Source organism: Eulemur rufifrons, chromosome 17 (assembly GCF_041146395.1).
Source record: "Eulemur rufifrons isolate Redbay chromosome 17, OSU_ERuf_1, whole genome shotgun sequence".
Taxonomy (NCBI): domain Eukaryota; kingdom Metazoa; phylum Chordata; class Mammalia; order Primates; family Lemuridae; genus Eulemur; species Eulemur rufifrons.
In genome coordinates, this window is record NC_090999.1 from 93,728,324 (window position 1) to 93,755,149 (window position 26,826).

A 26,826-nucleotide genomic window follows, 5' to 3' on the forward strand; every position below is an offset into this window, starting at 1 on the left:
ACCATCAAACTATTTTCCAAAGTGGCTGTACCCTTTTGCGTTCACATGAACAATGCAGAAGTTTCAGTTGTTCCACATTCTAGCAAATATTTGGTATTGTATTAATAGATATTTTTATCTTATCCATTCTAATGGGTATATAATGTTGTCTCTCTGGGGGTTTAATTTGCATTTAATGTGTGTTTCCCTAGTTACTAATGATATTGGATGTCCATACACAAAAATATGAGCCTTGACCCTTATTTTATCCCATTACCTAAATTAAGTCAAAATGGATTATAGACCTAAATGTAAGAGTAAAAATTTTAGAACTAGAAAAAATGGATTAATTGGAGAAAAATGCATTAATGATCTAGGCCTAGGCAAAAATTTCTTGGAAATTAAACCAAAAGAACTATAAAGGACAAACTAATACATTATATTTCATCAAATTTAAAAACTTTTGCTCCTCAAAAGATATTGTTTAGTAAATAAAAGTTACAACTAGCCATAAAGTAGGAGAAAATATTTACAAAATTTATGTCCGTGAAAGGATTTTATCTAGAATATTTACACACAGTCATGAGTGGCTTAACAGTGGGGATACATTCTGAGAAATGCATTGTTGGGCAATTTTGTCTTTGTGCGAATATCATAGCGGGTACTTACACAAACCTAGATGGTATAGTCTACTACCCCCTGGGCTATATGGTATAGCCTATTGCCCCTAGGCTACAAACCTCTACAGCACGTTACTGTGCTGAATATTATAGGCAATTGTAAAACAATATTTGTGTATTTAAACATATAAAATGTACAGTAAAAATACAGTATTATAATCTTATGGGACCATCGTGGTATACATGTTCCATCGTTTACAAAAATGTCCTTATGAGGCACGTGACTGTATATGTCTTCTTGTTCACATAGGTTTTGATGAGAAGTTCACTGTCATTCTTAACTTGTTTCTCTACATAATGGGACTTTTCACTACTGGCTGCTTTTAAGATTTTCTATTTCTCTTTTGGTTTTAGCAATTTGATTAAAATATTCCTTGGCATGGTTTTCATTAGGTATGTTATGCTTGCATATATACATTATAGTTCTTAGCAAATTTGGAAAATTTTCAGCCATTACTTTTTCAAATAGTTTCTCTTCCCACTTCCATTTTTTGTCTTCTATTAGAACTTCAATTATTCATATGTTTTATATATATATGAATTCGTATATATGAATATATGAATACACATTATTCATATATAATATATATTATTTATACATATATATCTATCTTATTATTATCCCACAGCTCACCAACCTTCAAGTCAGTTTTTGTCTTTTTCTCTCTGTGCTTCACTTGGAATAGTTTCTACTGCAATGTCTTCAAGTTCACTCCTCTTTTTTTCTGCAGTGTCTAATCTACTGTCAATCCCACCTAGTATATTTTCATTTAAAATATTATATTTTTGGCTGGGCATGGTGGCTCACGCCTGTAATCCTAGCACTCTGGGAGGCCGAGGCAGGTGGATCGCTCAAGGTCAGGAGTTCGAGACCAGCCTGAGCAAGAGCGAGACCCTGTCTCTACTAAAAAAAAATAGAAAGAAATTATCTGGCCAACTAAAATATATATAGAAAAAATTAGCCAGGCATGGTGGCACATGCCTGTAGTCCTAGCTACTCGGGAGGCTGAGGCAGTAGGATCGCTTAAGCCCAGGAGTCTGAGGTTGCTGTGAGCTAGGCTGACGCCACGGCACTCACTCTAGCCCGGGCAACACTCTGTCTCAAAAAAAAAAAAAAAATTATATTTTTTATTTCTATAATTTCAAATTAGGTCTTTTTCATTTCACTCCTAATCAGGCTTATGTTTTCTTCTACCTTCTTACTCATTTTCGGTATATCCATAATAGCTGTTTAATGTTTTAGTTGGCTCATTTTATTGCTTCTGTCATGTCTGGATCTGTTTTTACTAAATGGCTTTTTTTCATTGTTATGGGTTGTATTTTTCTTTTCTTTGCATGCCTGAATTATTTTATTGGATGCCAGAGAATGAGAATTTTATCTTGTTGCTATATTTTAAAATATTATTATTCCTTTAAATACAATGGACTTTGTTCTAGTAGGCAATTAAGTTACTTGGAAACAGATGGATCAATTTGAAGCTTACTTTTAAGCCTTGCTGAGATGAGCCCACATGAACCTTAATTATAAGGCTAATTTAATCCCACTACTAAGCAGATGCATTTCTAAGAACACTATCTAATGCCACTTGTATTATGCTGTCCTTCTACTCTAACAGTGGGAACACATCACACTTAAAGTATTGTTTGGCTTAATGCTTTCTGTGTCCCCCACCCCTAGACTCTGGTAGTTTCTGCACATGTATACACAAATCACAACACAGACAATTACTTCCAAGTTCTTTCAGCAAAGATCCAGAATTCTCCCTTTCTTCCTCTGTGGTAGTTTCAAGATCATGTCTACAAATTCTTTGATATTCCTCCCATCATATGGTGGAATTTAAATCTTTTCCTTTTGAGTATGAATTGGACTTAGTGAACCATGTCTGACAAATAGATTATGGCAGAAGTGACGGTATTTCTCTCTGTCATTAGATTACCAAAATACTGTGGCTTCCATCTTGGGTGCATGCTCTTGCTCCCTCTTGGATCTGTGCTCTGGGAGAAGCCAGGACCTCAGACCCCGTCATCTTTGGTTACTATCTCCTGTAGCTTGACCTACAGTTTAGTTGTAACCTTATGAGAAATCTTAACCAGAACTATCCAGAAAACACTTTCTGGGTTCCTAACACTAACAGATTGTGTAAGATAAATGTTTGTTGTTTAAAGATATTAAATTTTGCAGCAATTTGTTATGTAGCAACAGAAAACTAATACAGATTTTGATAACTTGAAGTAGGTTTCACTATAACAAAAACCTAAACTGCAAGAGTGGTTTTAGAACTGGGCAGTGGACACTGAGAAGAGTATTAGTAAAAGCCTAAAGTGCGTTGAAGAAGCTCTACTTTAAGTTTCATTTTGAAATAATTTGACTCAAAAATTTGCATATATAATGCAAATATTTCCCTTGTGTCTTTCAGCCAGTTTCCAACGATATCATTTTATATAATCATCGTGCATTATCATCAAACTAGGAAATTTACAGTAGTACAATATTATTAAGTAAATTACAGACCCTACTTGGATTTTCACCAGTATATGTGTATATATATTTCTATAAATTTTATCATGTATAGATTTGTGTAACCACATGAGACTCCTTTGTGCTTCCCCCTTTCCCCCTTTTTAAAAAGAAATGTCTATAGATGTTAACCGATGCCTGTCCCACCACAGTGTGTTGGGTGTATGGGAGGCAAGTAAAGTGTTCCTTTAATTTCACAGGTCTACGAAGGGAGAGTGTCTGAATTCAAGGAGTTCTACTTAATAAACTGCACTAGGACATTCATGCACACCTGGAAGTAATTTAGATGGTGAGATTCTGGACTTTGAGCTCATGCTTTAAGAGTATGAGTCTTTTGAGGGCCTTGGGAGGGAATGAGTATATTTTGCATGTGGAGGGAATATAAATATGAGAGTTCTTCAAAAATTTCATGGAAAATGAGTATTATGAAAAAAATGCATGGATTTCAAAATTTTTGCATCAAAATAAACTTGTACTGACTTGTTATATCTGAAGAGCAACTACTTCGAGGTACTAAGAAGGATAAGACATCATTTGAAAAAAGCCCCTACCAGAGCAACATGAATTCTGCTAAAATTGAAGCAAGAACAAAAATAAAATATATGGTGAAGATTGGTGGAAGAATGGTGAAATCATTGGTGCTTTACAAAAAGTTTATAGGTACAATGTCCCAAAGATATCAGCAGTTTACAAATGAATAACTTGGTTTAAGAAGGGATGAAACAATGTTGAAGATGAATCTTGCAGCTGAAGACCATGCACATGAATTTGGGAGGGAAGGATTCACCTTGTATGTGCTCTAATTGAAGAGAACTGACCATTAACAGCAGAAACAATAACTGCCACTATAGACATCTCAATTGGTTCAGCTTACACAATTCTAACAAGAAAAAAAATTAAAGTTGAGCAAATTTTCCACCCATTAGGTGTCAAAACCTTTGCATCCAGCTGCAGACAAAAGCAGAGCTTTTAATAAAATTCTAAACAAGTAGGATCAAGATCCTGAAGCATTTCTTTGAGGAATTGTAACAGGAGATGAAACATAGCTTTACCAATACAATCCTGAAGACAAAGCACAATCAAATCAATGGCTACCAAGACGTGGAAGTGGTCCAGTCAAAGTAAAAGCAGACCTAGTCAAGAGCAAAGGTCATGACAACAGCTTTTTGAGATGCTGAAGGCATTTTACATATTGACTTTCTGGAGGGTAAAAGAACAATAACATCTGCTTACTATGAGAGTATTTTGAGAAGTTAGCCAAACTTTAGCAGAAAAATGCCTAGGAAAGCTTGACCAGAAAGTCCTCTTTCACCATGGCAATTCTCCTGCTCATTTCTCACATCAAACAAGGATAATTTTGTGAGAGTTTTGATGGAAAATCATTAGGTATCAACCTTACAATCCTGATTTGACTCCTTTTGATTTGTTTTTGTTTCCTAATCTTAAAACAATCTTTAAAGGGCACCTATTTTTTTTCAATTCATAATGTAAAAAAGACTACCTTGACATGGTTAAATTCTGAGGACCTTAAGTTCTTTTGGGATGGACTAAATGGCTGGTATCATCACTTACAAAAGTTTCTTGAACTTGATGGGGCTTATGTTGAGAAATAAAGTTTATATATTTATCTTTTAATTCTACTTTTCCATGAACTTTTTTGAAGTCCCCTTGTAATTTATGGCCAGGAGCAGACAGTGATGGTTTTTAAAATATGCCCATAAATTCTTTGATACTTCTCCCTTTGAGCGTGGGCTGGACTTAGTGACTTGCTTTGTATGAAGAGAATACCGCAGAGGTGAAGGCATGTTACTTTCGAGATTACATTATTAAAAGACCATGACTTTTACCTTGGGTGGTCTCTCTCTCAGATCAGCTGCTCTGGGGGAGCAGATGTAATGAGTAGCCCTATGGAAAGGTCTGTGTAGCAACTTGCTGAGCTTCCTGCCCAGCCATGTACATTTGAAAACAGAACCTCTGTCTTCAGTTAAGTCGTCTGAAACTATAGCCTTGGCCCAGAGTTTGGCTGCAATCTTGTGAGAGACCCTGATTCAGAAATACCCAGCTGATCCACTCTTGAATTCCTGACTCACAGAAGCTATATGAGATGATAAATATTTGTTGTTTTAAACTGCTAAGATGGTTATGCAGCAATAGATAACCAATGCACTCCCTCCTCTCTGATACTCTGCCCTGTTAATTCTAGCCACTTTGCTCTGTCTCCTCAGCTCAGCTAGTCATCAGGGTTCTGTTTGGATTTCCCCTTCCCGTGCTGAAGCCTAAAATGCTTCCAGGTAGTCAACTGGAGAAATTATAGCGATCATCTCATTTACACCTCTTCTCTTATGGGTCACAATCCTAGGCTGCCTGTTGTCCAGTATCTGAAAACCATTGTCTTACATGTTTTGTTTATTTGCTAATTGACTAACATAAGAGTTAAATCTGGTGCCATTATTCCATCATGGCCAGAACTTGCTTATGCCTTGATCTAGATTTAGATGTGAGTTCTATTGGGAGTTCGTATCTTCATGCAACTCAGTGAAAATGATCTTTGTATTTTCTCAAGATACTGAGAATCTTCGGAGGCAGGGGAGGATTTAAAATTAGCTTTAGATTGTGAGAGGCTTAGTGCCAATAAGTGAAAAAAATAAGGAAGGGCTGGAGGCATCGAAACCAATTTTCTATTAGAGAAAATGTAACACACGAGCACCTTGTGTGTAAGAACAGTTGGTTGCATTTACTCTGATGTTTCGTCGTTTACCTCTTCCCCTTCTGTCCTTGCTCTGAAACACAAAAGCAGTGCTTGGTTGACACCAGCTACCATCTGGTGACATATGTAGTGACCTGTCTTAGCAACATATTTTTCCCAGCTGCTCTTGCCTTTCCTCTAAGGTTGATAATGCACACACATGCCACAGTCCTGCCTTTTCTTCTAGATTTCACCACACATAATTTACTCAGTTCCAAATCAGGCTAGTTCTGTCTTTCACAGACACACATACTCAAATTCACTTTAACTGATGCTCTTACTTGCACATCCATGTCTTCCCTGGCTAGACAACATTTCCCACATATCATTTTTCTCTGAAGCTTATTCTCTCTGGAAGCCAAATAAATTTTACTGATAGTAGTGGATCACCAGCAGAGTTAGTATTGTAACTCCAGATCCAGGAATCAAAATTGGAACAAAATATCATAAAGAAATCAGTTTCCATCACATTCTAAGGCACCTTGGAGAATTTCCTGAAAATTTCTGCACCAATTCAGTGTAAATCATTGAATTGATCAGGATGATATATAAAAATATGTATAAAAGACATCGCTCCTTTTCTAAAAAATTGATAGTATAGTTGGAGAAATAATTATATACATTATTACAACCCAAATAATTTATTAAAAGCCTTTGAAAATATATAAATGAATAATAACACTATTTCAAACAGGAGAAAGACAGAACTATCTGGGAATTAGACAAAGCTTTCTGTAACAATTAACTCTAACTTTTACCATGAGACATTGGTAAGGATTGTGTATCAGTAGGAGGACAAAAAAAAGGGATGGAAATTTATATTGGTAATCTGTGCTTTTGAATATATTTAATCATAGAGTTCATTTAGTTTTAAGAACTCAGAAATGTGTTCCAATAAATACATACAATTTAATATGCATTCTTGATACAGTTTAACTCACACTGTTTGTTGTTGTTACTAAAATATGTATGAGAAACATTTAAGACTCATATCCTCGTAAGAGGTGTTTCCCTGAAACTAACTTTCAAACTGAATAGCTTGCTATCCTTTTGAAAAATAAACTGCCTCTGATTTTTTGCCTAGGTTTAAGTCTATATAATTGAGTCCCCTGGAAAGAAGCCTGTAGGTTTCTAAGAAACCCAGATATTTCTTGATCATCTGGAAACCCACACCTTAGTTACTCCAGTTTTAGAGATTTTACAAAAGAAGATTTGGAGATAGAACACTCTCGATAAACTCACCTAGAGTGTCTTTGTGTTTGTTTTTAAACTCTGGACAACTCAAAGAAAGTATTCTAAGACTCTAGGAGCTTATTCAAACAATGACTTTCCTTTGAAATAAGATAGTCTGCCTCCCTTAAAGGCATAGTAGTCACCTTTGACACGAGGAACGGAAGGTAGAGCAAAAAAGAATGTGGGGAACCAACTTTAGTGCTAGAGTTTTTTAAAAAACGAATTTGCATTAACTCTCATTTCTAGGTGTCTGGCCTAGTCCCGCGGACACAAATGGCAGTTCCTGTCAATCATCCTCGAGTCTGATGTGACTGAGCGAGCGGTATGCAAGGGGGTACCAGGGAGAGACTGCAAGAAGGGAGTAAGAATATTTGGGGTTGATTTGCCCCCAAAAGAGGGCAGAAATAGCAAAAATATATTTTTCATGTACCAAAATAATTACAAAAGGCAAAATAATCTCACCTGGTCTGAAGTGTTTATAATACAAGATTTAATGTTGATTTCCTTACTCTTACACCCATCGGAAGAGAGTGTGTATGTGCGGCAGAGAGAGAGGGGGGAGAGAGGCTGATAGTACTGATGAATGGGGAGCCGCAAAGATAAGGGGGATGGAGGCTTTGACATGGAAGGGTGTCTACTGTCCTGGGAACCTTTGAAGCACACTCCATGACGAATTACATTATCTCCAGGCTTAGAAAATTCCGACAGGCCAACACGAGACGACAAACCAAAGGCCTTCGGGAAAGAGGCCGCAGCTCTGTGCTCAGGTCTGCGCTGTTCTGCTTTGTGTGACGCGCGGACAGGGGCGAAGTGGACAAAAGGAGGAGTCGGCGGAGGGGGTGGGACGGGCAGGAGGAGGTTCTACCTGCACACACCTCGGCTGGCTGGGGGAGGGGAGGGCGGGATGCAAATCGGGCCGTTCGCACTGGCCAATCAGTAGTCAGGTGAGGAAATTTGGGTCCCCACCCCATCCCAAACGCGCCTTCGAGCACGTGTGTGGTGTTCTGGGACCTTTGTCCCGCAACGTCACACTTGGCGGGCACCCCTTGGTCCCTTTTTCTTGTGGGATGTGCTTGATTCTTTTCTTCTCCACACCCCACCTCGCAGGTCGTGTCTCCCCCATCTCCCTGCTGATTCTCTCCCGCGCCACAGAGGGTCAGGGCCTTTGGCATTGCGACCCGTGCAGTGTGCGGAGCTTCGCACACCGAGTTGCTGTGACCGACGGCCACGGCAGCCTCTGCCCGTTCCGCGAGGGTGCAGGCGGCGAACTCTGCAGGGACACCACACGCCCCTGCCGCGCCGGGCCGTCCTCCGCCCGTCCGGAGGCAGCACTGCAGCCCTGCACCTCCCGGCGCTCGGCTGACTGTGGGTCTGTGCGGTGGGGCTCCGGCTCTGGACTGCTCGGCCTACGGAGCTCCTGCAACGTCCAGAATACAGAAAATAGGCTCGTCACCTAATTCGCCAGGGAGCCAGAGCGCTGCGGGGCCGTGGCGCTGCCTTCCCCGCTCCTCCCCCCACCCCACCCCCGCCCGTGCTCCCGAGTCACCCAGCCTGCCCCCCCATCCCCTCCCCCGCCAGACAAAGGGCCTGGGCAAATTCGCCGCCCGGCCTCCTAGCGCTCCGGGGAGGCGGCTGCCCCGCAGTGGATCGCGCAGGAGGCGCGCGCGGGGCCAGAATCCGCTGCCGCGGGAGCGCAGCATGGGGAAGAACCGCGGGATGCGCCTGACTCCCATCCGCTGCTGTTGCCTCCTTTACCAGCTGGGGCTCCTGTCGCAAGGGATCGTTTCAGGTAAGTTCCGCGACTTTCCGGCTTCCTTTCCAACCTCCCAGGCGGAGACCGCGAACGCATGGGTAGGCAGGGCTGGTGCAACAGGGGCTTGGCGAGCGGGAATCAGTGGGCAGCAGTAAAAATTGGCATGCGGGAGCGGATGAGGGTGTCAAGCTCCGAAGCGAAGCGTACTTCCTTGGCCTCACTTTAACCATCTGTGAAACGATTAGTTTCCCTGTAATGAGAGTAGTAATATTTGCAAAGGTATATTTACGGCACCTGGAGGAAAATTAGGAGGTACGTAAATTAATAGCGATGCTTTTCTCCGGCTTAAGTACTTTAGAGTCACTTAATTGTTCCGGAGACTTTGCACCGGTTTTCTTTTCAACAACTGCCGTCACCAAACTTGTTCCCCCCTTCTTTCCCAGTATAATCATACTTTTACTCTGCAAATGCTGCGGTCTGTAATCTGATCACAAGGCTTCGGGGGTTGCAAAGCGTTTCAGGAGCTAGACGGGTGGTCTCCATTGCATGCACGCGAGCGCCCTGTATCTGTGTGGACTGTGAGCCTGGAAGTGCTTGTGCGAGTGGAACCGCGGCACTTTAAGCCCCGCACTTCTGTCTGCCCCGCCCGCAGGGCTGCAGCTCGCCCCCGACCTGGAGGAGTGGGAAGTCGTGTTTCCTGCACTCTGGCGCCGGGAGCCGGTGGACTCGGCCGGCGGCAGCGGGAGCAGCGCGGACCCGGGCTGGGTGCGCGGCGCTGGGGGCGGCGGAGGCTCCCGGGCGCAGGCGGCCGGCAGCTCTCGCGAGGTGCGCTCGGTGGTCCCGGCGCCTCTGGAGGAACCCGCGGAGGGCCCGTCCGAGTCCCGGTTCTGGCCCCCGCCGCCGCCGGGGGGTGAGGAGGACGAGGAGCTCGAGTCGCAGGAGCTGCCGCGGGGATCCAGCGGGGCTGCCGCCCTGTCCCCGGCCGCCCCGGCCTCGTGGCAGCCGCCGCCTCCCCCGCTGCCGCCCCCGTCCCCGCCCCCGGCCCAGCAAGCCGAGCCGGATGGCGACGAGGTGTTGCTGCGGATCCCGGCCTTCTCCCGGGACCTGTACCTGCTGCTCCGGAGAGACGGCCGCTTCCTGGCGCCGCGCTTCGCAGTGGAGCAGCGGCCAAGTCCCGGCCCCGGCCCCGGCCCCACGGGGGCAGCGTCCGCCCCGCGCCCTCCCGCGCCGCCCGACGCGGGCTGCTTCTACACCGGCGCCGTGCTGCGGCATCCCGGCTCGCTGGCCTCTTTCAGCACGTGTGGCGGTGGCCTGGTAAGCGCCTTCCTTCCCCTGCTCCCCGCCTCCCCACCTCCCGCGTCCCCGGCCCTCCATCTTCCCCGCGGCTCCGCGCCCGGCCCGCGGGCCAGGCTGATTTGCATACGCCCCTCCCCCAGGTGCGCCCCCAGGCTCCGCGCCCGGCCCGCGGGCCAGACTGATTTGCATACGTCCTTCCCCCAGCGTGCGCCCCCCGGCTCCGCGCCGGCCCGCGGGCCAGGCTGATTTGCATACGCCCCTCCCCCAGCGTGCGCCCCCAGGCTCCGCGCCCGGCCCGCGGGCCAGACTGATTTGCATACGCCCCTCCCCCAGCGTGCGCCCCCAGGCTCCGCGCCGGCCCGCGGGCCAGACTGATTTGCATACGTCCCTCCCCCAGCGTGCGCCCCCTGCTCTGTCCCGGCGGAACGTCTCCACAGTCCAGGGCATCGGAAGTCTAAGTGGACGGATAAATGACCTTTTCCTTCCAGATGGTTATATGTGTCTTTGGAAACTATTTGAAACTCTGCCTCCTTGGAACTTCTTCCCAATGGTTCAACTTCTTTTCTACACTTCAGGGTTTTCTAAAATAAGACCACCACGTGGTGTCCTAGGAGATTGAAAGGCAGCCAGTCTGCTCCCTGCTCATCTCCCCGGTGTTTGCCCCCCACTCTCTGTTCATCATCTATTGTCTTACACTTTTTTCATGTCCTACTTCAAAGTTGTCAGAACAGTCCTCTCGGAAATTACACTCTGACAGTTGTCTAGAATTTAAACACATCCACAGCCGTGCTGGACACTTGTCCTCTGTTCCTGTGAAACACGGAGGTGAGAGGGAGTCAGCAGAGAGACTGGGAGCTGTGGACTAACGGATGACGTTAGAATCCAGGCAGTGCTCGAAAGGTCATGGCTCCGTGATCTGACGTTTTCTTTCTAAGATTTACATTTTATTTGTCAGTAGTTTCTTTTCTTCTCTCCACTCCGTGGGGGATAGTAGCAAGTGTGGAGAGCCTTGTGACTAGAACGTAAAAGCCATTTGCTCCATCAATGTAGATCATCATTTGATTTTTCTCCCTCTGTCATGACCCAGGATTTGAAATAATTGCTGCCTCTCCTAAGATGGCCTTTACTTTGCGTGTCTGTGTGTGTGAGGGGTGGTCAATATGCATAACATAAAATTTACCATTTTAACTATGGTTAAATGTGGTTAGATGTACAGGTCAGTGGCATTAAGTACATTCACCACCATGGTCTTTACTACTGGTTTAAGGCAAAACTCACAAAATATCAAAAATGTCCCTGTGATTTGTGGCTTCATTTTTCTGTTCACAGTGAGTCAATCAGGAAATCCACAAGAACTTGCATGGAAGCGACCTTCTCATTTGAAGCAAAATCCAAAAGTGGTGGATAGTATAGTAGAAAATATCAGCACGTTTAAAGCCACCCAAAGCCATGAAATAAAAAAAAAAAGATGGTTAAAAATCCAAACAAAATGAAACTATAAATTACCAGTGCCGCCCTGTGGGCCCATTTTCCAATGATGTAAATTGCTGGACAGAGCTGATAGTGATAAATATTCAAATATAGACATTTTTAGGCATGAGGGAGAAAATTGGCATGGAAAATTTACATGAAAAGTTTTGAAAGTGTTTTCTGCAGAACTGATGCTTGAACATTTCACTGGGGAAAACATTTTGTGGGGATTTCATTGTCCACTAGCTTTTGGCTGGGGATTAAATAATTACGTAGCGGAAGTTCCTGATGTGGTAGAAGCAATAGGGGATAAAGCATCTCCCTGTGTTGCAATGTGGCCTTTGGGTCAGATTTCCCAAATGAGCTATGCCTCCTCTCCATACTTAAGGAAGCAAAGTTAGAATTATGAGTAGGTTTTTCATAGACTGAATAGGAGTTTGACATACCTCCCTGTTTATCATGTTGGACTTTTACTCACTTTTCCTGTTAGCCCCATATGTATATGTTCCGAACTGGGAAGTCTTTGTTATTGAGGAAAACTGACGTTGCCAGTAATACAGTATAGCAGTCAAACTTTCAGTAAAAAGTTAAACAAATAGCCAAGAAGGGTGGGTTTGTTACCCCAGACTACTATGCCAGCCCTTTCCCCTTATGAGCTGGAGGATTAGGAAGGAGAGAGTTGTTATCTGAACTCTGGAGTAGGCTTGTTCCCTGATGATTGATTAGTCCCTTATCTCTCTAGCCTTCAGTTTCCATAAGTAAAAGGAGAAAAGTAGATGATTTAAAAATTAGATGATAGAATTAAAATTCTATTGGCTATTTAATATATTCCTGGTCTTGTGTTAGGGTCTAGAATATTCTGCCTTTTAGGGGCTCACAGATTAGGAGAAGGACATCATATGTAATTCGAATGACCCAAGTAAACACAAGACGGTGACATACAAGCATGATGATTCAAATGTTATGCCCAAGGTCAAATCTTGCCAGGGGGGTTGGGGAAGATTTCCGAAAGCAGGAGTTTAACTGGATTTTGAAGCTTGGTAAGGCGTTCTCCAGGCAGAAAAGACCTGACAAGTGTTGTAGGTAGAGAGAAGACATTGAGTGGAGGTATGAAAGTAAAAGTAAAAAACAAAACACACACACGCACACACACACAAACAATAGATTCCTGTGACTAGACCAGAAGATGCAATAGGAGGAAATGGTTCTAAAATGTCAGTAGAGATCGGACCTCAAAGCCTTGCCCACTAGAGTATGGGTTTTTTTTTCTGTCTGTCTGTGCATATTCATAGAACTACATTCCCATTCCTCTATATCTCTAGAATTCTGTGATCCTTTAATTCTAATATGAGGAATCATGGTATCTTTATGTAGAGAGTGTGAATTACTTACAAATGCATCTGCCTTTAGTTTGCAGCAATTTTTTCCTTCTAAGTTAGTAATAGCTTTCTATTGTCAGGTGCACAGGAAAGATCACTAAGTGTACCTTCCCTTCCCCTCTTTCAGTAACCAGTTTTGCCTACTGTTGCCTGAACTCAATTACTTTTGGATCCAATCTTTCTGGATCTCATTTCCCTATTTATTAAATGCACAAATTATACTTGTATATCTATCAATTGATCTTTGATGTGCTCTTATTGTTTTCCCTAATTAGTCTAGTATTGAATAATAATCTTATTTAGGTCATATATTTGATCAAGTAGACAGAAATATAATAATGCTAATCAATCGAACATTTATTGAACAACTTCTATGACTAAGGCATTTTGCAGATACAGAGAATACAAAAAGAAGATGAAGAAGCCTTGGTATTTTTCCAGAAGCTCCCAACCTAACTGGCCAGTTACCACTGTGAACAGGGAAATACAATAGGTTGAGATATGTGTAAATATAGGTATGCCCTTAGTGCTCTGATGGTACTGTCTTACTCGTCTCTTTTCATTTCCAACATATCATAAAATATCTAGTTTTTAGCAGGCTCTCAATAAAAATGACTGAATAATAAAATACAACACATAAAGTACATTATTATATTTTAAAAGTCTTTAAAAAATAAAAATGCACAAAGGCAACAAATTAAATTCCATAAAACAGTGCAACAACTATGTTTACTCAAAATTAACACAATAGTTTTTCTTTTTTTTAAAACACACATAAGCAGTGGGACAAAGTAAACTAGATCAGTACAGACCTTACCTATGGTCCTTTTTTGACAGAATATTGAAGTGGCTGACTACTTAGCTCATTTTTTCAGGATTATGAGCTGTGGATATTGAAACTATTAATAATACTACTTTTACCTACTTAAATTAAGAGTTTTATGCAGTAGTCAGTTTGATTAGCTTTCGATATAGAATCTTGGGCCATGTGTAAATTCAGTTTTCTGTTTTTTTTTTTTTTTTTTTGTTTTTTTTTTTTTTTTTTTTTTGAGACAGAGTCTCACTCTGTTGCCCAGGCTAGAGTGAGTGCCGTGGCGTCAGCCTAGCTCACAGCAACCTCAAACTCCTGAGCTCAAGCGATCCTCCTGTCTCAGCCTCCCGAGTAGCTGGGACTACAGGCATGCGCCACCATGCCCGGCTAATTTTTTCTATATATATTTTTAGCTGTCCATATAATTTCTTTCTATTTTTAGTAGAGGTGGGGTCTCTCTCTTGCTCAGGCTGGTCTCGAACTCCTGAGCTCAAACGATCCGCCCACCTCGGCCTCCCAGAGTGCTAGGATTACAGGCGTGAGCCACCGCGCCCGGCCAAATTCAGTTTTCTGTGTGTATGTGTGTGCGTGTGTGAAATTTACCTTCTTATTTGAATCAAAGTATTCTGTACTGTGGCAAGTTTTGAACAGTTAAATATTTCAGGCAAGGCACAGTGTCAGTAACCGGTGTGAGAGCAGGTGTCAGGGCCGGGCGGGCCATGGGGGTGCATGACAAGGGAATGGAGGTGCAAGAGGGGTCAATATCCAAATGAAAAAACTAAGATTGCAGGCTGACTTCATACATATACTTTCTTCATTCGAGACAAATTTTAGGAATGATAGAAAAGACATCTTAAATAAATCAAAATCAATATTATATGTGAATGCCATCAGTGTATCAGATACTTTGACTATCTCCTGAAGGAGTGAAAACAGCTTGGCTTGGATTAATGGAACCATATAGACATGAGAAAATATCTGTGAATGGCAGGAGCTATTCCAGCAGCGCTGCTGTTATGCAGGGAAAGGCAATGCAGGGAGCAGAACAACAGTGGGACATGCTTTTTCTTGTATCCAGTTATGCCAAGCAGTATCATTGCAACTCACAACAGATAGGTGAGCCGGGAAACCAAGAAAGATGAGCTGACACCCAAGAATATCACATTTTGAAGAAAATTAACCATATAAAAGAGAGTCTCAAAGTCTGGTTAATTAATACATGAAGCAACAAAATTAATAAATAGAACACTTTAATAAAATTACACTGCCCAGAAGAATAATAGCAGATATATATTAATGGACAAAACGAATTAAAAAAATAGAAACAATCTGCTGTCCATAAAACTGATTAGATACAATGGAATTGAAATTGTATGATCATTAGAATAAAAAACTCAATAGATGAGTTGATAGGTAAATTTGTGACTTGGAACGTCAAACCTAGAAATTATCCCAGAACATAATACAAAGGGCAAATGAATACAAAATGTGAAAGATCAGTTGTAAGCCATGAATCACAGGTCTAGATCCAAAATTTCTCTAATAGGAATTATTATTTTTTAATTAATTAAAAGATAGAATTTTAAAAATGCAGGCAATTATATCCTACCTATCTGCCAAGCTTTGAATGTAAGGCCAGGTACTCACTACTTCTTTGAGTATGGATCAGATAAATGGTGTTCCAGGTGTGCCTTGCTCAGCATACATCAAAACCAATTTTCAATATGGGCGTTTGTATTTGGAATTAAAATTAAAAACAAACACAAAGCAGTTTATGTGTAGAATCCTGGATTTTAAAAATTTTCATCTCTTTTACAGTTGTGTCAAGTAAAATTAATTTTTTTTAGCAACTTACCTTTCTTATTTTCCAAAGTTTTCGTAGAAAAAAGGTATATTTTTCACTCATATTTCACTAGCTTTAATGTTTAGTGTTCGATTAAATTGTGTAGTTATAAAATATCCTGCCTACATGTGTTTAAACAAATATGGCTGAATGCCGGTAAACATACAGGCTGCCTGGTGGAAACAGTTGTGTGCAGTGAAACAATGGAGATTCTACTGGCTGTGACCTTCCCACGTGGTGCATGCCTCATTGACATGTTTTCCAGATAATGTGTAGAGTGTTAAGTCAATGATTCAAGCTGAATTGGTTGATGTAACCAAAGTTAGTTAGATACAGGTTAAGAGACCCCGTTTTTGGTATCAGAATCAAATTTATCAAAGATAAAACATGAACCTTCAGATTAAAGGACCAACTCACCAACTCAGCATGGCATGAGTAAAGAGAGACCCAAACCTAGACACATTGTGGCAATGTGTTAGAAAATTAAAGAGAAGGAGAAAAGCCTACAAATTTGATAGGAGAGAGATTATCTACCGTGGAATGAGAATCAGATTGACTTTAGAGGATCAAATCAGTAATACTGGATGCCAGAGGATCAGGTAGCTTCAGAGTTCCGGGAAGAGTAATTTTGAATCCTGGATTATATACTCAGCCAAAATACCATTCAAATCTAAGGCCAAAATTACATCATTTTCAAAATTATAAGCATTCAAACTTTACCACGAACAACCTCCAAAAAGGTATGCAGTGAAGTCTTCCTCCAACAGCCATTCCTCATTTATTACTCAGTGTTCTTTCCATGGGGTGACCAGGGTTATCTGCTTCTGGTGTATGATCTGGAGGTAGTTGATGCATAAACAAATAAATACGTGTATATAAGTTTATATCTTTTTTGAACTCATACCATTCACACACACACACACACACACCCCTATACACATGAGATTATCACATATGAGTGCATAAAGACATTCCTTATTCTTTTTCAGTAGTGCTTTTTTATATGACTGCAAGTTTGTGCCATAATCTATTTAATCAGTTTGGTGTTAATAGACATTTGATTGAATCCAGTAGTTTCCTATTATGAGCAGTGCTAAATATATAGGACTCTGCAGATAGGCTGCTTTGCCTGTGCAATGTGTATCTGTGTCAAAGGGCACGCGTATTGGTATTTTAGGGAGATACTGCCTTATTGCATCCCATGGAGATTGTCCCAGCTTACACTCTCAGGTCAGAAGAGCACGAGAGTCTGTCTTTCCTCTGTCCTGTTACTAGTATGGGTGTCCTTATTAAAGTTCTGATTTTTGTGAGCTCTAACAGGCAAAAAATGTTACCACGATGTAGTTTTAACTTGCATTTTTTGTTGTTGCTGGTGAGGTTGTCATCTTTGATATTTTTTATTCTCATTTCCTTTCCTATAGACTTTCTTTTTATATCTTTTACTCATTTTTCTATTAGATGTTTTTTTTTTATCTCTAATTCCAGAGTTCTTTATATATTAGTATTCTTAAAGGACAAATGCTAATTACAAAATAATACATACTGAGTATAGAAAGTTTAAAAATATATAAAATAAATCTATAATCTTGCCATCCAAAGATAAACAGTTAACTTTTTAGTATTTATGAAAAGGACAAAAAAATCAAATAAACCTTCACAATTTTTTCAAAATTATTGGTAAGCTAGGATTTTTGGTTCATAAGATTGGCACAAATTAATGCAGATTGAGAATATCTGGTGGACGTAGTTGGAGAACACCTAATTTTACACACTGTAGGGCAGTAAATAGGGAGAATCTTTTGTACAGTTATCTATTAAAATGTTGAGTGTACTTACTCTTTTCTTCAGCAATTCTTGTAGGTATTAATTTTAGAGAAATAACCACACATGTACAAGAGATTTATGTGTAGGTATTCTGAGTGCTTCAACAGTGATGGACTAGTCACATCTGTATATTGTGATGAAATCTCAGGTAGCAAAAAGATGAAGAAATAGTTTCTTGCTTCAAGGTATTTATGATACCTTGAAGAAATTGTTTCTCTGTCTCAACTTCTTGTCCTCCCAGCATTTATCATAGTTCTTTGATTTATTAAGTGCTCAGTGTCTCCTTACTAATGAAATAACTGGTCTTTAAGTGAACATCCCTTCAAGGCACTGTGTGGTTTTCCAGTTCAACATTTAGAATGGCTTGGATAATACAGTAACACGTGGGGGACGTTCTATATTTAAAGTGGAGCAATATGTAGATACTTCTAGTCTTATGTAAGGAAGCAATGTAGTGAATTCTAGTAAACAGAGTCATCATGCTGATGGAATAAGCTACTTTGTACATTAAAAGTTTAGGCTGAGACAGGAGGATCGCTTGAGCCCAGGAGTTTGAGGTTGCTGTGAGCTAGGCTGATGCCACGGCACTCTAGCCCGGGCAACAGAGTGAGACTCTGTCTCAAAAAAAAAAAAAAAAAATCTATTTAATCATGTATTAATCTATATCTTTAGTTTACTGAGGGAATTCAAGCATGAACCAATTTTGTGAGAAGCAAATTTTGTTTATTTAATAATAAATAAATTTCATTTATTTATTTGAGGTTTATTAACTGAATCATGACTGTATTATACTTTTTTAAAATAACACAGTTCTTTATAGGAATCTGGAAATATTTTTTATGCAACACTAAAATAGAGCTCATTTTTTATTGAGATCATGCATGATTGAATGTTTATGCTTAATTGCAATTACATTTTTACTCCAGATGGCTTTAGGTCTTTGTATTTGCAAAATAAAGAATAATCGGAGGAATTCCAGGTTCCTGATCGATGGGATATATATTAAATTAGGGAAGTAATCCTGACATGTTTTGGGGCAATGGGAGAACCAGTAGTCTCTCTTGAATTATAATGTGAGGGTTTTCCGAAAGGAAGTTTTAAGATTCTCTTAGCCAAGTGAGAACCCTAATTTGATGCAGAGTGCACTCAGGGCACAACCATAGCGACCACATCATCCTGTCTCCATCTCATCGTTGTTCTATTGCCAAGCCCTAGACTGAGAGAAGTGAGAAAATGGGAGCTGAGCCATTCCAATGCTACCCAGATATTTTTACAGAATTATTGCATGGTGGTGTTGGGAAGGGCCTTGGGGATTAGACAGTTTAGTACTTGCCTTTCCCAGTGAGAGAAACTTGAGTTCATTTCATAATTAATGGCATATATCTGTAATAAATTATTAACTATTTAGACCTTAACTCAGACGATCAGGAGATAGAGCTGGTGAGGCCAGGCCAATTTTGGTATTATTACATACTTCTGCTTTCCTGTTGCTTTCCATTAAAAAAAAGAGGTCTAAACATGTTTTTTTCCTTTATAAGCACATTCAAAGGATAAACATAAGGATATTTTGCCACCAATTTGTTTTTAGTCCTCTAGCCTCAGCCTGGCTTCACCTAAAATAAGACCACTTCTGCAGTGAGCCTACATCATCAACCCTTGGACCGTGCTTCTTGGTGTCCTGTTCCTTCAAGTGTGGTGTGTGGTCAGCAATGTCAAAGTCATGGCTGTGGGCAGCGGGAGGGATTTGATGAGGCAGAGGTGGTGGAACATTCTCCATTAAAAATCATTATTCCAGATTGAGTGTCAAACCTAAGGAACATATTTAAAATGAATCCAAGGTAATTCTTATGACAGCTAAAATTTGAGGGCAGCCCCTCTAGTGTCTCAGAAAGTGACAAAGCTGAGGATCCTTAAACACTGGGTTTGCACCCACCAAACCTTACCTTTTAACATCCTCCCCGGAACCCACTCATGTCATTGAGCTAGAAAGGTTTTTATGGATTTCAAGTTATTAAGCAACAGGCTCTAAATGTCAACTAGTTGGAAGTTAATATAATGGAACATTAATTCCAGTATGAATGTTTTCCTACTCTTTAGATGAAAAGATATACAAATGTTGAAATCTGCTTCCCATTCTAGAATCTGGAAGTATTAAATAGAGCTGAATTATTTCAAACAATAATCAACAATTTTATGGGTAATATAGCAGGAGAATTACTCCAGCTATTTCACAATAGTTTATTGCAATAAAATAAAATTTATCAGAAATAAATGAAGAAACTTACCTTCACATTGAAAGGGACCTACCATACCACCAAGTTCAGATGTGGATAAAGAAAGACCGACGCACATTGTAGTAGAATATTAGAAAATCAGTGAGAAGGAGAAAATTGTAAACTCTTTGTGAGAGGTATCTACGCTGGAATAGCATTGTAGTGTGGTCGGGTTAAGAGGACCTTGGAAATGCCTATGATTAAATGGTAAGCTATCTCAAATGGCAGAAATAACATAGCAAATTTTAACTACTCATTCACATTACAAGTATTTGGATATCAAGTATCCTGTAAAACTCATTAGAATTAACAGTAAAAAAATTAACATGCCAACAGCAGTGGGCAGGTGGGTAATTATATTAATATCCGCTAATAAGATTAGTGCATTTTGTCTATCTCCATTATAATTTGGATTTGAATGTATGTAATAGCAACTAAAATGTGATAAGTACATTTCCATTATAAAATTATTGTAATATTACCAGCAAATATTTTAGTTTGCTAAATTTATATATAGGCAATTAAACTATTGACAGAGGAACTTATGTTTAATTAGCATACCTAGGGTCTTTGTGTTATTTGACTCTGGTTATATCCTTGCAGATAAAGTAAATAGAACTTTAAAATTTTATTACAGCAAAATAGAAAGTCTGAGTAGTTCATTATGGAAATGACACTTCAATATAAATATAATTAACACACTATCAAGTTTGAGTAATTCATTGTGGAACTAGCTATATTTTTACAAATTTAATTATTTCGTGCCACATTTTGTCTGCTAACGTGGATAATTTCTCCATAGATCTCCAATTAAAATTTTGTCACTTCAAAATAGATGGCTCTATTTAGTAATGTTTTGAAAAGTATTGAATTAATATCTTAAGACGAAAATTCCTATATAGAAATTTTTCCACATTCAGCTTAATTATTTCTCATTAGTAAGATACATTCATGAATGTGTCAGGCTGATTTTTCTAGAGCAAATTGTTATTTAAAATGTAACGAATTATAAAGGATACTGTGAATACTTTTTTCCTAATATCTTTTTTGAAGTATGATTTACATACCATAAAATTTACCCATTTTAAGTATACGAATCAATGGTTTTTATTATAAAGTACATTTATAGAATTGTGCAACCATCACCACAATTTAGTTTTAGAACATTTCCATGAACTCAAAGAGTTCCTCATACCCATTTGGAGTCACTCTGTTCCAGGCAACCATTAATCTACTTTCTGTCTCTACAGGTTTGCCTTTCATATAAATGCACACATACAGCATTTGGTCTTTGTGTCTGTCTTCATTCACTTAGTGTGATGTTTTTGACGTTCATCCACATTGTAGCATGTATCAGTAATTCATTCTTTTTTCTTGATGAATAATATTCCCTTGTCTGGATATACCACATTTTGTTTATTCATTCATCAGTTAATGGACATCTGGATTGTTTCTCCTTTTTGGGTATTGTAAATAGTACTACTTAGACACTTATGTACAAGTCTTTGTGTAGATATGTATTTTCATTTCTCTTGGGTCGATACCTAGGATAGCAATTACTAGGTCAAATTATGTTTAATATTTTAAAGAACTGACAAACTCTTTTCTAAGTTACTATAATATTTTACATTTCCACCAGCAATGTATGAGGGTTTCAGTTTCTTCACATCTTTAACAATGCTTATTATTGTCTCTTTTTAATTATAATTATTTTTATGGATATGCAGTAGTATCTCACTGTGGTTTTCATTTCTGTTTTCCTAGTGACTAATGATGTTGAGCATTTTTTCATTTGCTAGTTCATAGCCATTGAGCACCTATCATACTCAATTCTTTAGTCCACTTTTAATTAGTTTTTTCTACTATTTAGTTTTAACAGTTTTTTATATGCTCTGGATGTAAATCTTTTATCAGGCATGTGATTTGCTTATGTTTTCATTTGGTTTATGACTGTCTGTTCCTTTTCTTGATGGTGTCTTTTAAAGCCAATTTTTTAAAGTTTTGATGAAATTCAGTTTATTGTTTTTTTCTTTTATCAAACATGTTTTTGATGTATCTAAGAAGTCTGTGTCCAACCTAAAGTCACAAGGACTTTCACCTATGTTTTCTTCCATAATTTTCATAATTTCAGTTTTACATTTAAGGCTATGATTCATTGGTTTGGTATACGGTCTGAGGTAAGAGTCCAATTTCATCTCTTTGCAGGTACATATGCAATCGTCTCTCAGCACTGTTTGTTGAAAAGACCATACATACGTCTTTTCATGAAATGCCATAGCACCTTTGTTAAAAGTAAATTGGCCTTAAATGTGAGAGTTTATTTTTGAAACACTTATATTCTTGTTTTGATCTATATGCTTATTCTTATGTTAATACCATACTGTATTGATTTATGTAGCTGTATAATATTTTTTGAACTTGGGAGATTTAAGTGTTCCAAATTTTATTTTCTTTTATCAAAATTGTTTTGGCTATTCTGGATTCTTTATGTTTCCATATACATTTTAGTATCAGATTATCAGTATCTGCCAAGAGCCTGCTGGGACTCTGATGGGCTTCTGCTTAATCCAAAATTCAATTTTGGAAGAGATTCCATCTTAATCTATGCAAAAGTTTTTTTGTTTTTTTCTCTGTGAAAGCGATTATTACCTAAAGCAATTGTTAGGGTATATTTTTGAACACCCTGTTGATTAATAAGGAACAAAATTTGCTACTGATAGCCCATATGATAATATTTAATATGGATAGTTTCAAACTATTGGCAAGATTTAAATTTCATAAAAGATTAATAAAGAGCAAGTAATCCAAGCCACTCATTTTGAGGCAGACAAATAAGGAACATAAGGTAAAAAGTCACAAAATCAATTAGTATCTTTGCAGGATTCCGACATGAACCCAGGTATCAGACTCCACTATTGTTTCAGTTCTGCTTAAAAAGACCAAAATTATTGGAATCAGGGTTCAAATCAAGTAAACAAATAAATAGACAAACTAACAAAATCCAAATCAATTTTTTCAGGAAGTGGATTTCACTCACAATCAGAGTTATTCTTTAAATGTAAGCTTGTATCCAAACTATTATATGTTTAGTTAAACGGAACCAAGCATTCCAGTACAGTACATAGAATAAGACATGTCAAAGTGAAATGTCAGAGATATCAACTATGAAACAGTACTTAAGGAAATAGGACATTTCATACTTAGTAACACAATAAAAACCAAAGCAATGTGCTTTTGCTGGTAATGTGAGTTTTGGAAGATGTCTCTAGAATAAGGAATTATGCCTGAGAAAATGTTAGGGGAATAAGGGCCCTTCCATAGACAGTTAATCTATTAGACGTTAATTTATTAATGATATAAAGAAAAATAGTAAAGAATAGAAATAATGCATTTAGTTAATTGCAATAAAGAATTTCCTCATTTTAGTAGCTTTTATTTATTTTTTATTTATTTTATTGAGACAGAGTCTTACTCTGTCACTGGGCTAGAGTGCTGTGGCATCAGCTTAGCTCACAGAAACCTCAAACTCCTGGGCTCAAGCAATCCTCCTGCCTCAGCCTCCCAAGTAGCTGGGACTACAGGTGTGCACCACCACGCCCAGCTAATTTTTTTTCTATTTGTAGTTGCCCACTAATTTTTTTCTATTTTTAGTAGATACTGGGTCTCACTCTTGCTCAGGCTGGTCTTGAACTCCTAACCTCAAGCAATCCTTCTGCCTAGACCTCCTAGAGTGCTAGGAATACCGGCATGAGCCATGGTGCCCAGCCTTTAGTAGCTTTTATATAGAGGTATGTCATAACACATCTTGGCACTGATGAAATTTGTTAAGAAAGCAAATGTGGATTCACTGTCATTTCAGGAAGTAAACATTTATGAAGGTCTAGTTGCAACTGTTGCCTTGGAAAAACTTGGCTCGGGAAGTAAAAGGAAATGCTGTCTGATTGGTTATATCGGAGTCCTTGGTTTTGAATAATACTGTATGGAGATATACACAAGAAACCTTCATAGATTTTTTTTTTAATGTGCTTGAATTTATTCTGCTTACATTGACTGTGTAGCTCAGGATTGAACTGAATTTTCATTCCTGTAAATCTTATAATTCAATCTGAGCTTTAAGGGATAAAATTATTCTCAAGAATTCTATTAGGAGAGATACTTTGTTGTGGTCAGAGGAAAACGGGTACGGCATACAAATATTACGAGAAGGTCAGGTCCAGATCTTAAGCTGGTAAAATGGTAAATTAAATAAATAGATTTCATTACTAATTTAAAATTCCCAAGATTGTTTATTTTGTATTTTCAGTTTCTATAGTTTCTTTTTCTTGTCAGGCCTCAATAGTTTACATAATTTGTGTGCATCGACACAACCTTCCTATGAGGGAGGTAGAATCATAAAGGGGGTTAGTGGGTGGAAAGATAAAAGAGGAAAAGTAAATCCGATGATGGGTATTTAGAGTGTGTTTTAAGTTTAAGAATGTGGAAACCCTACTTCCATTTGAAATACTTTGGAATAAAGTGTCCTTGGGGGTAGCCTAACACCACACATTAATATGGTTTAAAAGGTCTCCAAAGCATTTGCCTATAGTTAGCTCAGTGGTAGTATTTTAGTAAGTGTTCTAATACCTTGGCTGCTCTTGCCTTTGGCTGTGGCGTCTCCACAAGTGCCCAGTGTCCAGCTTTTGAGTCCTTGGTCACACGGTCTTATGTGTTCATGTTCTGAACCTATTAATAACTCACCATAGGCTTGTAAGAGAATGCATCAGACTCTATATTGGAACTGCATAATCAACGGTGTCCTTACTGCTTTTCTCGTTTCTTTCCATTACCTCCAGAAGATACACATTCAATCCCATATTCAGTGCCTATGTCCCCTTCTGTTCCTATTATTCTGAAATAGATTTCAATAAATTAGTCTTAGAGAGTTAAAAGCACAATATAAATGAATGAGAAAAGAGTGGAGAATCACTACAGTATAAATGGTACAATCATGATTATAGCATAGGTTTTTAGAGTATTTTATAAACTACATTTACAAATTCTTTTGAATATAGTATGGCTACACACTTTTTAGAAAACAAGTGACGTACTCCAACAAATGATTATGTGTAAGTCTAGTTTTTATAAACAAAATTATATTTTAAGATCCCCATAGAATTTTGCTGTTTAAGGGAAATCTATTGTGATGATTTTGGAAATAAAATAACTTCTAATTTAGCATTACTTCCTTAGCACAGATCTGGTTTGGATATGCCTATTTTACCTTTCAATAATTTGGTATACTCTTACATTATATATTTTGAAAGTGCTAATAAAAATTACACATATGACAAAAATAAGAATAGCTTTCTGTGCCACGGCGGTGGCAGATAATAAATGACAAGGAACATATCTATAAGGAATAGAAAAGTACCAGATTCTTTTCCCTAATCATACCTACAAGGACAGGTAACAAGTGACACCTCTACCTTTTAACTTATCAGATCAATAAAGGAAAGTCATCAAATGGAGATGCTGCTATGTCTATTTGCATTAATTAAAAAAAAAAAAAAACAACAAAGACTTGAGGCCTGAAATATAGTAGCCAGTATTTACCGAGCACTGCCATATGCCATACTCATATTGCCATAAGATATGGCTAATTTTCACAGAAACCCACTAAGATACATGCTGTCACTCAATTTTATAGATAAGGGTGGTGAAGCTCAGGAAGACTGAATAAGTCACCCAAGTCAGGCAGCTGGCCAGGCCTGGAAGTGAAGTTCAAATCCGTATGTGTGCGTGCACATCTGTGTGTATATGTCTGTGTATATGATGAGGCTACTTTGTTATTTCAGTCGTATTTATCAGTCATATACAACACATTCACGTCATGTTAATTCTCTGATCTAAGGTATGGGGTGGAAATTGACATGGAATAGATACAGGAGTAGAAATAGTTGAATTTGAAATAGTAACAATTTGCTGATTTTATTTTAAATGTAATCTATCTTCTCTTCTCTTTCTAGTTCTTGTCTTGTGTTAGTAAAATTCTAAGGTAAGAAATTACCACACAGTAGAGAGCATTTCTGTAAAATGTGCCTGATATGGTCCAATATCGTCATTGCTCCTAGGAGGAAAAAAAAATTACTAAGGCAAGAAAATAAATAAAAGGTATTCAGATTGTAGATGAAGAAGAAAAGCTGTCATTATTCATGGATAATATGATGGTCTATATAGACAATCCTACTAACACTAAGAAGTGAGTTTAGCAAAGTTGCAGGATCTGAGAGTCATGTACAAATATCAATTATCTTTACAGTACTGATGAATGATTAGAATTAGAAGTTTTAAAAATGCCATTTACAATACTATCAAAAATGTGAAATATTTAGACATGAACTTAACAAAATGTGTCCTGTACCTGTACATTGAAAATTACAAATCTTACTGACAGAAATTAAAGAATACCTAAATAAATGGAGCTAGATATACCCTGAGCTCATGAATCAGAAAACTCAATTTTAAGATATCAGTGGTTTCTAAATTTACTTATAGATTTGATGCACTCATGATTTTTTTAGAAAAACAGACTTTCGGGGTAGAAATTGATGAGCTTATTTTTATATTTGTTGAATTGCAGGGGACTTAGCAAAGCCAAAGCAAGTTTGAAAAGAATGGAGGAACCGGTGGCCTCAGGGCCGCACGTGGCCCTCCAGACCTCCAAGTGCAGCCGCTCGGCCAGGCCTGACCTTCGCAGGGCAGGTCCCTCTGTTAGAAGGATTTGTCCTGTAAATGTGGATTCAGGCTGCACGCAAGGATTCGGAAGGCCACACGTGCCCCTGACTGGGACGAGGAGACATAGGGCTCTTAAGAGAGATTTCAGAAATAGATCTACTCACATATGGCTAGTTGATTTTCAATAAAGTTACCAATGTAATCCAATGGAGAAATTCTCGTCTTTGACAAATGGTGTTGGAAGAATTAGACATTCGTATGGGAAAAATGGATCTTGACACCTACCTCACATGAGCCACAAACATTC

At 38.9% G+C, this 26,826-nt stretch overlaps 1 protein-coding gene across 1 annotated transcript in view; it reads left to right on the forward strand.

Annotated features, from left to right (window-relative positions):
• The first annotated feature begins 8,762 nt into the window (after positions 1-8,762).
• The window catches only part of ADAMTS19 (ADAM metallopeptidase with thrombospondin type 1 motif 19), a 223,565-nt gene continuing 205,501 nt past the window's right edge, over positions 8,763-26,826 (forward strand). Inside the window, exons 1-2 of the mRNA XM_069492515.1 lie at positions 8,763-8,945; positions 9,562-10,223. Of these exons, the coding sequence (XP_069348616.1) occupies positions 8,855-8,945; positions 9,562-10,223 (753 nt within the window). The 5' untranslated portion in view covers positions 8,763-8,854. The remainder of the gene's footprint in view (positions 8,946-9,561; positions 10,224-26,826) is intronic.